At 30.8% G+C, this 13,961-nt stretch overlaps 1 protein-coding gene across 2 annotated transcripts; it reads left to right on the forward strand.

Moving 5' to 3' along the window:
- The first annotated feature begins 10,420 nt into the window (after positions 1-10,420).
- LOC137826789 (two-component response regulator ORR3) lies at positions 10,421-13,583 on the forward strand. Of its 2 annotated transcripts, none has more exons than XM_068632927.1 (5): positions 10,421-10,865; positions 10,994-11,097; positions 12,234-12,311; positions 12,674-12,747; positions 13,259-13,583. In XM_068632927.1, exons 1-5 carry the CDS (start codon positions 10,748-10,750, stop codon positions 13,500-13,502), a joined length of 618 nt encoding a protein of 205 aa, XP_068489028.1. In that variant the 5' UTR covers positions 10,421-10,747; the 3' UTR covers positions 13,503-13,583. The 2 variants fall into 2 exon arrangements, with proteins under 2 accessions (XP_068489028.1, XP_068489029.1); XM_068632928.1 differs by having other exon boundaries at positions 12,680-12,747.
- Positions 13,584-13,961: the final 378 nt, after the last annotated feature.

A 13,961-nucleotide genomic window follows, 5' to 3' on the forward strand; every position in this document is an offset into this window, starting at 1 on the left:
CATCTGAGTTAGAACTTTGTGGAGACCGAGAGATAGAGAGAGACGAGGAGAGTAAGGAGCTTGCTTGTAGAGGAATAGGAATTTGGACTGACCAACCGAAGAGGTAGAGAAGCAATTTGAATCGTTCTCTTGATCTCAACCCCATTCGAGAAAACACACACACATATATATATATATGTAAAATCACTTTTTTTTTATAATGCAAGATAATAGTTACCTTAAGATTGTTGAGTGTGAAGCCAGGACCAATTGAGTTGGGTTGACTAGACACCATGTTTTAGTGAGTGAGCTTAATTATTGTGTCCCCTCTATAATCTTTATTTAAGAGATCTTAGTGCTTGTAATAAAATTGTAACAAACAGAATGGTAACCTAATTAGTTGCTCGTGGACGTATGTTGCAGATTGGCAACCGAACCACGTTAAATCATGTGTTGCTGCAAGGAGGTGGGAAATTTCAGGAATCAATGCCCAAATGATAAACAAGTCAACATTGCTGGAGAGATTTCGCGGACGAGGACCTCTTAGTCTGTTGCGCGGATAGCAGTGTGGATTCCTGGGTCATGGATTCTGGTGCTTCCTTTCATGCTACCCACAACAGTGAAGCATTGCAGAATCTAGTTATTGGGGACTTTGGAAAGGTAAGACTAGCGAACAACAAAACTCTTGATGTTACGGGCATGGGTGACATAATGTTGAAGATGTCAGTCGATTTTTGGACTTTGAAGGATGTCAGAGTTGTTCCAAGCTTAACGAAAAGTTTGATTTCTGTTAGGCAGTTGGACGAACAGGAACATGATGTGATGTTCGGAAATCAGCAGTGAAAGGTCGTCAAGGGAAATCTTGTCATAACCTGCGGAAGAAAGAGAGGTTCGTTGTATATGGTTGGATTACCGTCTGAGGGAGTGGTCGTCCTATTTCAGAAGATAAACAAAGTTCGGTTCACAAAATCTCGTGGGCATAAGAGGGTTGTCTTTACAAGAGAGAAACCTAGAGCCACAAGTCAAATTCAGGATGAACGAGCATGGAAAGGTTCAGGTAGACCAGTCAGAGGTACTTATGACAGTGGGAGCATGGGTCGCGCTTCAGCTGAGGTTCCTAGACGACAGTGGGTTAGGAGAACCAATATTCCAGTTGTTGAAACATCTCCAGAAAATTTCTTGTTGAGTGTGGAGTATGTTTGTTCTTAGTTTATTCTAGGATCCGGCAGTTCGTGTAAGTAGGAGCTGGTAGGAACAGAGGACAGGTCAGTGGTGTTAGAATATATGGCCTTAAACAAGAGGGGGGTGAATTGTTTATAAGAGATTTTCGAAAACTTTTGAAGGTTCAATGAAATTCTGTGTAGAAATCTAGAAGAGGAATCAAGTTAGCCAAGAACACAAATTGTTTTAAAGCAAAGCACAGAAAAAAAATCGATTGTTTCTTCGAATCAATCGATTGTTTATACCAGTTGAAATATCAAACAGCCTAAAACAAAATTTAAAGGAGTTCAGGGTAAGAGAGAATCACACAAAAAGATTTATACTGGTTCACTCTTACACCAAGAGCTACATCCAGTCCCCAGAAACCACTGGGTAATCCACTATGCAATCAAAACCATATTACAAACACCACACACCAAAGTAGTGACCTTGAACCCCTCAAGAAACACACTACCTTTGGCAAACCACACCAAGAGTGTTGATCTTGAACACCTCAAGAACACACAACACTCTTTGGCAACACAACACCAGAAATACAATAATCAAGGAAGAAGGGAATAGAATATACCTTGGTGTTACAAAGCTTAAAGTTCAGAATACAACCCAATCCTATTCAACACACTTAAGAATGATCCAAAGCTCTTTCAAATCTTGGAAAAACTGTTTTTGATAAACTCTTTCTCTTACTCCAAGATTAGAAGCGTAAAACCACCTTTATATAGACTAACCAAGTGGTCAAAAAAATTTAATAAAGGAGACAAGGTAGTTAGAATCATTTAAAACATATTAAAACCACTTAACAGAATTTTGTTAAGGTTTTCAGAAAAACAATCGATTGTTTTGTCGAAACAATCGGTTGAATTGACTTGACAACAAAGTCAAGCTTTCCAAAACCTTTTAAAAAACTACTAAGGTAAAACAACCTGTTGTTTCGAAATTTCAACAGCATTTTAGAAAACTCATTTTTTCAAATGGTTAAAGATTCAAATGAACTTGGATCATCTTAAGGAGTGAATTAACAAGTTTCAAACAACTAGACAACACACATACCTAGCAACAAGGTCTTCAAGCTTTCCTCTTGGATTTAGAGACATTAAAGCATCTTGCTCAACAAGTGGCAATTTCAGTCATGACGAACGTGTTGAAACTCATGGGAGTTTCAACAAAGTCTTCAAGATGCTTAAGAAGGTTGGTGGCAACTAGAGGTGGAACATTGAGTTCCGTTGATAGATTACAGAAGTATATGTACATAGTTGAAGCGCAGGTGAACATTGTTCCATGGCTTCAAGTGGGAGATTGTTGAGTGTGAAGCTAGGACCAATTGGGTTGGGCTGACTAGACACCATGTTTTAGTGAGTGAGCTTAATTATTGTGTCCCTTCTATAATTTCTATTTTAAAGATCTTTGTGCTTGTAATAAAATTGTAACAAACAGAATGAAAACCTAATTAGTTTCTCGTGGACGTAGGTTGCAGATTGGCGATCGAACCACGTTAAATTTTGTATTGTTTATTTTCTGCAGTTGATTCCTGATTGTATGTGTTGCTTCCATCAAAGATCTCCAACTACTGAGTAGTCTTTGCACATTAAAGAAATGATCAAAATATTTTACTTGAGACCAGAGAAATAAAATGTAATACAGTCTATTTTTTGACTAAAGAACGAACAAAAAATTGTACATAGTGAAATTGGAAGATAATAAAAAAATATAATCATTATAAAATATTATTAAATAAAAACTAGTTTAAAAAAATTAATCACTATATCAACTAAATTAGATATTATTTTAGGGACTAAAAACTTGATATCTAAATTAGTTTTTATTATTAATATAATTTATAAATTTTATTAATAATAAAAACTATTTTAAATACTAATATTTTTTATAAAATAATATTTAATTTTAATCAATATAATAATTAATTATTTTTAATATATAAAATTAAATTTTATTTAATAATTTTTTTATAATTACACTAATTACAATTATTTTTAAACACGATTGGTTATCTCAAACTATCTTACCATAACCCAATGGTCCCATGAATCTAGAATATTAGTACTCCCATGAACATAGACTTGTGTAGGTGTGAAACGTAGAATCATGAAAGCAATTTGTCAATACTAGACACCACAAACACACTTCATGGGTATATTAGGTCTCTCATTACATAAAAAAACTACCTAAAAGGCCAACAATAACTCTAATAAAAGTATGTTTATATTCATGAACATTCTTAGAAAAAAAAAAAGGCAAAACACTTATTCATAACCTAAAATGAACTCATACACAAATTAAAAAGTAAGAATTTTAAGAAATTATATGGAAATTATGTATAAATTAATTTATGCATAAATTAAACTAATTTTATCTTGGAGAATTTTGTTTCATTTTAATAATTATTTTTTAAAAGTGTTTCTATATATTCTTATCTTGAATAATAACATCATGGTAAATAATGTACTTGAGAGATGATTTTTTTGTGTGTATGAAATCCATTAAGCTAGGCCCACAAATGATGTTTTGGATTCTCAAATATCATATTAAAATTTTCTCGTAAATTAAACTCGTGATATGTTGTTAAACGTATAAAAATGTTGAATAAACTTATTGAATAGTCCAAGTGCATAAACTATGACAAAATTTTAATTTATTATTTTATTCATTGTTGGGTAGTATGACCTGAACCTAATTCCGAAAGGAGGGACTAAGGATTATAAGTTGGCTTTTGTTTAAGTCAAAAAAGTTGACGAAACTTTGCCTCAGTCTTATTAGGCGATGTCAACATTGCGTCCAATTTCAAGTAAGCACAATAGCATATAGAATCCGCGTGATCTTTTTCCAAAGATCTTGTTACTCATGTGTTCGTAATTCTCGATAAGCGTGTCAACTTGCTATAACATTCACTAGATAATGTTAATCAATAACACAAACTAACATTACTAAGAAAAAGTTAAGAATCATCTCCTTCAAAGAGCTGGTCAATCAATGTTTCAATTACGTTTAAATTACTAGATACTGAATATGTACTACACGGCTCATAAACCGAGAAGGTTCACGCGGATGTTAAATGCACTAATAAACTAGAAATAGGCAAGGTAAGAAGTATCAGACAAGAATAAGAATGAGAAGTATCAGGCAAGGTTGAGAAGTAACAACTAGGTTGAGAAATACTAATCTTATCAAGAAGTCCTAAGAACGCTAAGAATTATCGGCAAAGTTGAGATGTATTAGTCTTATTGAGAAGTGTCAAACAAGATTGAGAAGTATTAATTTTGCTGAGAAGTACGCAATATCGAGAAGTATTAGTCTTACTAAGAAGTAGAGAGTAAGACTTAGAAGTACCAAATAAGATTGAGAAAACTAGTCTTGTCGAGAAATACTAGGTAAGGTCGAGAGCACCTAAACATAGTCTTAAAATGTCTATGTAAGAAATCAAACCATAATAAGCATCTAAAACTAATCATCATGACTAAACAACGACTAAACCAAGATTAAGAATAACATGGAGCCTCCCCCAAGATCCATCCAAGTAAAGACCCATTAACAATAATATAAATAGAGAACTATCCCAAGGTATTGAACATGATGTGGTTACCACACGCAAAAAACCACGTGGTTACCACATTCCTAGGAAGAACCTCACAAAGAACCACGTGGTTACCACACTCAAAAATAACGAGCATTATTAGCTTAACTCTAAAAGGAACTAGAGAACTTGAAGAGAAAAAATGTTGAGGAAATGGATACGTAAAAGTTGAAAATGCTCACATGAAGCGAAGACTGGAAGGTAGGGGTACCATGCCACTAAATCCCAAACCGAAACAAATAGAACCTGTCGGGTCTAGTCGTCCACCCTTTTCAGGAAGCCATGAAGTTGACAACTATCAAATGGCAAAACACAGTCCACCCACCTCCACTCATACAACATTTGGTGCATCATCCTACCGGCACCGCTTCGGGATCCTGAAGACATCTTTTCCAGCCAACAGAAAGAATACCACCTTAGTTAGGTACGATGGCATCTACATCATATAGGTTAGCCTGTACACTTTGAAAGACGTAATTATATATAGGTATTCCTAACATCTCAAAGGGGCTACCTTGAGTTGGTTTACTCACTTACCTCCCCATTCATTTAATTGTTTTGATACCTTAGTAGCTAAGTCCAGAGTGTAATTTGTAACCAGCCAACCACACCCCTGGCGAGCTTATAGAAATCTATTTCTTGTTTAGTCAAATCTCACTCTTTTTACTCGACAAGCGGACTAAGTCAATTGTAGTACAATTGAGGGTTTGTCATTTTCATAGGGAATTAATGATATCATAGTAATATTATCTTTTATAATGAACTTGTTTTCTATTTTGAAAGGTTTTTCATGTGAATGATAATATTAAAAGTAACAAAAATAATAACAATACTAGATATTTAGACCAAGAGGTGAAATGTTAGACAGTTTCTGAGAGATGAAATGTTAAAAATAACTGAGAGGTGAATGTAGATAATCAATGAAGTATATATATATATATATATATATATATATATATATATATACCACATATGTTGGAATGAGAATAACCTTGTGAATCTCCGTTGTTATTATTACTATTTATAAATGTTATGCTTTTTATTCAAAATTCCTATTCTTATTTTGGCAAAACCAAGACAATTCCTCGCATAAGGTTATAAATGCAACGTAAGTCTTTGATGAAGGTTGCACTGAATGGAAATGGAAGAGATGAATAGGCGTGATGTTTTTTAGGTGCAAGGTCTAATGAAGAGGTTAGGCCAACTTCCTTGGGTTTTCACTAGGCTTGGGAGAATTTGGAAAAGAGAGAATTGGAGAGAATTTGACAAAGAGGAAGAATCTCAAAATACTCTATTCTTATGGAGAATTAATTTTTTATTGTTCTTCCAATTTTTCTAGTCTTGTATAGAGAACTATAGATTTATTTTTATTTTGGCTTGTAAATTTGTATAGCTGTATTTGGGTCATGTATTGGACTTACTTTTGGACCATGTATTTAGTCTAGTGGAGTATGGTAAAATATAAAAAAGGAGAGTCTAGTTAGGGTTACAACTGGGTCTCTCTAGGCCCAATGCAACCCTAAACTATCTAAGGTTAAAGAACACACATGGAGCATGACATGAAGAGAGTGTGGAAAGTGTGAAGCTAACACCGCCACTAATTAGGGTATTCTTCCTCCATTAAGAAAATAAGAGAAGATCACATACATCTCTTCAATTGACAAATACTTGTTGCAAGTGACACATTCCAAGATAATTTTATTACAAATAACCCATAGGTAAATTTTCAACATATTTTATTTTTTACAATTATTATTTGTGATTTTTACTTATGATATGATAATTATTATTAATATTAATAATAAATTGTTGTCATACTCAAACCAAAATCCTTGAGTGAATAAAGAACCTCTAACCACTACACCAAACAAGCTTTGTTGTCATATTATAATTATTATTATTCTTATTATGATTATACTTATCATCAATACTACTAATACAAATTATATTATTCATATTATTAATACTAGCGGGAACACATGCACTCACGTGCATGTATATCTGCATTTTTTATTTTTATTATTTATATATTTATATAATTTTAATAAATATTAAATCATATGAGAAGACATGTAAATTATCTAAGTGCACCATTGATAATAGTTTTATTAAGATTTTATATTAATTCTTTATATTTTCATTTTATTGTTTTTGAATATTAAATTTTGATTTGACTTGAGTGTAATATTGAATTTTATAAGGTTATCAAGATTAAGATTAAGGTTTAAAAGAATTGGAGAAGCAAATAATGTCAAAACATAATGCAGATGATAATGTTCTTCAAAATCTTCACATTTCAAGTTTAGAGTAACTTTCATGTTCATCAAACACCTTATGCAAGGATGGTATATTGGAAGTTGTAGAATATATCACCATATCAATTGAATTCGCGTCTTCCATGGTAAAGAAGTTGGAGGAACAAAATAATAAACTAAATGCAAATTACCAAACTTCCAACTTATGTAATATCTAATAGATCAAAGCAACAATAGGCATAAAAGCTTTGCTCGCAAAATGGGCTTAGGATTCACTAAATTTAACATCTTATTTAAAAAACATTATTCACCAAATTATCCATTATTAATTTTTTTACAATATCTTTGGCGACTTGATTGATCACTAAGATTTCCAATAACACTACTAAATACATAAATCTGACATGAAATCAAAATAACTTGCCAAAAAAATTTAGGATCCAAAAATTTCATATAAAAGAAAAAAAAAAGTCAAAAATCTTCCATTGCTTTGTTAGGTGTGTACTTTTGGAGTGCAATGTCAAGGAAATCGCTCAAATTAAACCAGAATTGAGAGAGAATTGAATGGTAAATAAAAACACAAATCTGCCTTAAATAAACATTTTCATACAAAAATATAAAAAAAATTAAGAAAGCAATAGAAACAAAAATGTTCAAATCCTATAAGAGTGAATGAAATGAAACATTGAAACTTCTTTTATAAAACTCTGAATCTGTACTAATTATCCCATTCATTTACATCTCAAACCTCAAGAGCCATTGAAACATTTCACCGTTCACCGCCGATTTTATCCCCAAACGGTTGGCTTCCACATCGTAATCTCCACCTAAGCGATGTGGCTTCAGCGTCTATTGCCAGTGAAGAACCTTTCAGAACTTCAAAACGACATAGTATTTGAAACAACCTTCTATTAAATAGTATTACTTTTAAATAATAAAAATGTAAAAGTAACCAAATATGAACAAAAAAGGGCATAACTTGCTCATATCATTTTTCTTTCTCTCGCACTTGCAACCATTTGTTTCATAGTTCCTCTATCTTTGGGTTCTCCTTTATCTTTAACTTTAGGTGTTCTCTGACTCTGAGGGACACTACTGAACTCTTTGGTGAGTATTTGTGGTTTCAGTTTGATTGTTTTCATGTCGAACTCGCGGTGCCTCCTTGCATCCTCGATCTCTCATTGGCTTCCTCTCCTCTTAGTTGCATTATAAAATGAGATGCGTCTCACTTTGAACGCTTTGGGAAGTGTGAGGAGGAGGAAGCAATGGTGATTGTTGTTGTTGCCGTTGTACAATGATGATTGAGGTGAGAGTAGGAGAAGAACATGGAGCGTGAAGGAAAATGGTTAAAGATGTGTCAAAATTTATTAGCATTTTTTTTCTTTGGAGTCGAAATATAAAAGAGAAAAGGAAGTGGATGTAACCGGTGAAAACTACCCCTTCATAAGAAAGTGGATGTAACTTGTGAAAACTACTCCTTCTTAAGAAAGGGATGTAACCGGTGAAAACTACTCCTATGTAATTGCTCAATAATAATGGAAAATGACAAAATGACAATATACTCAAAAAATTTCAAAATTGCTCATGTTTGGCCACTACTCACGTTTCCCAATATTTATTTCTCTCTCATAAAACAGACACTCCCACTCATTATGCAATTAATTTATCTCTTTCAATTCAAAACTGGTTGGTCCATTTATTTCAAATATTTTTTAAATTTATTTCTGAGAGCAGTTAAAACCCCCCCTTTAACTATATTAATTTTATAAATTGTTGTCATACTCAAACCAAAATCCTTGAGTGAATAAAGAACCTCTAACCACTACACCAAACAAGCTTTGTTGTCATATTATAATTATTATGATTATACTTATCATCAATACTACTAATACAAATTATATTATTCATATTATTACTATTATTAATATTATTCATTTTATAAATATAATATTATTAATATTGTTAATATTTCTAATATTCTTAATATTATATATATTTTTAATATTTTTAATATTGTTAATATTTTTAATTATTTTATTAATAATATAAATATTAATAATAATATTATTAAAAATATTATTAAAAATTATTAATATTAATAATAATATTATATTTACCTATCGATATAGATTCGTGAAAAATATAATATTTATTTACGGATAGAGATTCGTAATTAGTGACTATACCTAATGCAAAATTTATCCACGAATTCAAATTCATAAATAATAATTGGTAAATAATATTGGATTTATGTACTAGTAGCTAATAATTTATAAGTAAATCTAATTTTTTTTTTTAGTGTTGTTTTTTTTTCTCTTTTTTGAGAGTAATAAAATGTAATCCAATAACAACAAAATAAAACCTGTATAGAATAATATGAACAAATGGATAATTATGTCAATTAATGAGTAATAATTGAAAGCTAAAATTAATCTTTGATAATAATTAAAAGTTATAGTATATGATAGAGCATATATATATATATATATATATATATATATATATATATATATATATCGCGAAAAGAAAGTATAGCTTTTATAATTAACCATAATCTAAACAACCATCGATAATTTATTGTTGTAGGTATTATACTGAAGATAGCTCACGTATTTTTTATGATAGTTATTTCATTCTTATGCGTAGCTATCATAGTCTGACTTTTCCCAAACATACTAGAAGGCTCTAGCATGGGAATATATATACATATATATATATATATAAAATATAATATCAATAATATTTCTTCATGTTTATATCATCCTGATAAGAAAGCCATCATGTTGAGACAACCTCCTCCATTCCTTAGCAAAATACCAAGCAAAAGTATGTATTAGTTGGAGCACAGTCTTCCCAAACCATGCATGCTTTAAGATATAAAAATGCATGTGGTAGCACGGAGTATTATAAAATGGATTTTTAAAGTATAATGTTAAAACAACCACAAAACATGTAATAAACAATTAATAATTCTAAATCCTTGTATCGTTTAATTAATCATATCCCTTTACTTTCTTATGTGATAAGCGTTGAATATACCTTTTATATTTTAATATGTCAAATATATTTTCTTTGTAAATAGTAATTAAGATTTGAAAGAAATTTTGCGAAAAGGCGCAAGATTCGTCCTAATAAATTGTACCTTTTAGCTCTAAAACTTCCTTTTATGAATAACTAAATGTTGTAATTGAACACACATATCCAATAAAGTAAAATACATTTGAGGAAATTGAGGTGAAAAGAAAAGCACTTTAATGAGGTAAAATGAGAAAGAAGGTTGCCTTAATTTTCAAAGTGTTTGACAAATATAGTCCATTAAACCTATCCACACCCAAAATCAAACCTTTTTCCACGATGATGATGATCGAATGGGAACAAAGATCTTGGCTTTTTTCCCCTTGGCAATCAAAAGAGAGAGAGAAAGTTACGAGTGGTTGTTGTATTAATGTGGTAGAGAATCTAGGGTCAAGATCATACCAGGGACCTTGCTTCTCTGCCTCTACAGTTTTTCCTCTCATATGCACCCACTTTTATAGGAAAAAGCTCATGCCACCTCTCATTCTCTTTCACCACGTTTCTCTCTTTCTCTCTCACACACACTCACACAAACACAGAGTCATGATATAAAGGAGTTTTCAAGTAGACAAGTTAATTACAGTGTAACAGGTTAAAAATTGTTTATCTGCTCCTGAACACTACTGAGATGGAGCTTGTGAATGACCAACAGCAGCAGCAAAAACATTTTCATGTGTTGGTGGTTGATGACAGTGTCATAGATAGGAAGCTTTTGGAGAGGCTTCTAAGAGATTCTTCCTGCAAAGGTAGGTTGCTGCTACCATTATACCTAGTCTTTCTTGATTTTTCTTTTATTGTTTTTCAAGGTTTAGTTTTATGATGCCTAATTAAATATTCAATTTATGTCTGATTTTTTTGGCTTGTTTTGAAGCAGCCACCTTCTTGGATTCTGGAGACAAGGCTTTGAAATATCTTGGCCTGCAAGATGATGAACTTGAAAATCTTTCCTCAACTTCTTCAGAGTCATTGCAGGAAAACGTAATAATCTTCTTTCTTTCTGCTTCTTCTTCTTCTTCTTCTTCTTCTTTTGTATTTATAAATGATACTATTTCTGGTTTAAGAAATAAATACTATCTCAGTTGTTTGTTAGAGAAAAACGAAACAAGTCTTATGTTGAGCCAAGTTATTAATTATTAGTTGAAGCAGTAACATTATTTCTATTTAATTTCTTTTTCTTTTCTTAAATCTCAGAATCATACCATCACAGCTCCTCTCATTTTTTATCATTTCAAAAGTAGAACACGCATAATTACACAATATATGTTCATCAGAGGGAACATCTGAATACTGATAATAATTAAGGGTGATAACAATTTTTATCTCCTAAGATAATGATGAGAGTAAAGTGAGGTGTTTTCTTGTATGGTTAGTATGTAAACAGCATAAACTGCTATTGAATTTGAAGCTGATGCAGACTAGTTACGCAAAGTATGGAATTTTTTTGTATTCATTTAGACACAGTATATAGATTACAAAATTAAAATTACACACACACAATATATATATATATATATATATATATATATATATTTATTGCCTGACCATAAAGATATAAAGATATAAGAGCCTCGCTTCTTGAAGAATGTGTTAAAAACTAAGAATATACGAGGCATTTGACCTGATTGAGATTCGGATGATGATCGAAAGAAAGAGAGATACGAAAATGAAAATCTAAGTAGCATAGTGGATAAATATGATTATACCTTAATCAAAATTTAGGATTTGACCCAGTTTGAACATGGAGTCTTACCTAAAGATAAAGGACTATAAAATAAAGAGAGAAAAAAAAGGAATGGAAAGAAAAAAAAGGAGTAAACACAAAATATATATTTTTGAGTTAATAAATATAATAACTATAATTCAATATTTTTTCGTAAAGTCTGTCTTCTCTACTCTTCTTTTTCTCTTGAAATATCTCATCTTGATAAAAAAGAAAAAAGATTAATTGAAAGACAACTTTATACGAAATAATGAGTCAATTTTCTTAGTTAAGATTAAGCATATGATAAGTATATATCTGTAACATGCATGGTTATTATATAGTTGTAGTAGAAGTGAAATATCTTGAGTAATTGAAATTAAAAACATGTGATATTGAATCTTTTGAATTACAGGGAATGAAAGTGAACATGATCATGACAGACTACTGCATGCCAGGAATGAGTGGCTATGATTTACTGAAACGAATCAAGGTCAAAATTAAGTTCCATTCCACTTCCCCTGTGAATCAACAGTTTAGAATATATTCATAATGTTTCTCAATAACCTCAAAAACATTGTTTTAGCCACTTTTATTTACAAGTTTAAGAAACCAAAAATTGGTAAATATTTGAAAAACAATTGTGAGATAGTTAAGATTCGAACTTCATAAGAGATTAGAATTTGAAGATGAGAAAAGTCTACACGCTGCCATTTTCCTAGGTAAAAAGAGAAAGAAAAAGGGAAAGATTAGATTTGAAGATTAAAGTTTTTACTTTTACTTTTTCTTTTCTTTTCCTTTAATTATTTGTTCTTTTTGTTTTCCTTTCTTTTCTTTTGTTGACACTTCTTACAGCTGCAGGGATCTTCTTGGAAAGATGTACCAGTCGTCATAATGTCATCAGAAAACGTACCATCTAGAATCACCATGTAAGTTGTTTTTTCTTTTAATTATGTTCTTTATCCTAAAATACAATAAAGTAAAATTAAAACTAATTTTTTAATGATACATCTTACATTTAGGTTATGTATAGAAAAAACAACACTGAATTCATTAAAGATGGAAATATTTAATTTAAAATGAAGTTTTATTTTATTTTAAAGCTGCAACTTAAAATTAAATGTTTTAAGTTAAATGATTAAATTACACATGTTTAATGTAATTAATTTATAAATATAACGTCATCATGTTTGTATGATTTTTATTAATTAAGTTGTTTAAATAGTCTACGTGATTATATTAGGCTTTTTAGTTAATTCTGAGTATTTACCATTTTTTTCAAAGATATATTATTTATTAAAATAAAATAGTGTGAATAGTGTATAATTACTAAAATAAATTATATGATAGTAAAGAAAAAGTTATATATTAAAATAAATAGTGCAAAATTAAAGGAGGAAAGAAGTGAAGAATTATGCTAACTATGTATTTTTTTTATAGGTGCTTAGAAGGAGGGGCAGAGGAGTTTCTTCTGAAGCCTCTTCAACCATCAGATTTAAAGAAGCTTCAACCATGCTTTTTAAAATCCTTTGACAATTCTAGTGAAGAAGATATATGTGCTGAAAGATCCTTAAGTTCTCGTAATGACATCAACAAAAGAAATCTGTATCCACAGCATGGTTTTAAATTGCAGTTTCTAACTACAATTGTAACTACAATGTTGAGATTTTGGAACTCTCTCTAATTGCTATGTACACAACTATATTTGTGATTGCATCACCTGCATTTTCCAGTAATTATACACAATTTCTTTCACATTTTAAAATTCTATACTTAAAATGCTGAGGCTTAGTGACAGTGCTTGTATTAGGTAGTGGCTACGGTGCTATAAAAAAGGAAAGTATACAAATAATAGAGACATAAATAAACAAGACAACAAAATATATGAAAATGTTGGATATTAAAAATAAAAAAATTCACAATACCATACTGCATCAAAAGTGATAGCACAGAAACTAATATATATATATATATATATATATATATATATATAAAAAAAAGAAAAACAAAGATGACAATTAATTAATTTTGTAGAAACATAAGAGCATTACTAGGTCTCCAATTGGGCTTGATTTGATGATAAAAAGATCCTAGGAAAACTACCCACCACACGACCCTCCACATATGCACATGGCCATGCAAG

This window comes from Phaseolus vulgaris, chromosome 8, assembly GCF_051622355.1.
Source record: "Phaseolus vulgaris cultivar YP4 chromosome 8, ASM5162235v1, whole genome shotgun sequence".
Lineage (NCBI taxonomy): Eukaryota > Viridiplantae > Streptophyta > Magnoliopsida > Fabales > Fabaceae > Phaseolus > Phaseolus vulgaris.

What these genes read in the sequence shown, in the direction of transcription:
- LOC137826789 (XM_068632927.1), top strand. Translation starts at nt 10,748, where the DNA reads ATGGAGCTTGTGAATGACCAACAGCAGCAGCAAAAACATTTTCATGTG. An exon ending in ATTTACTGAAACGAATCAAG is followed by an intron (nt 12,312 to 12,673) that starts GTCAAAATTAAG and finishes CACTTCTTACAG; the next exon opens with CTGCAGGGATCTTCTTGGAA. An exon ending in GTACCATCTAGAATCACCAT is followed by an intron (nt 12,748 to 13,258) that starts GTAAGTTGTTTT and finishes TTTTTTTTATAG; the next exon opens with GTGCTTAGAAGGAGGGGCAG.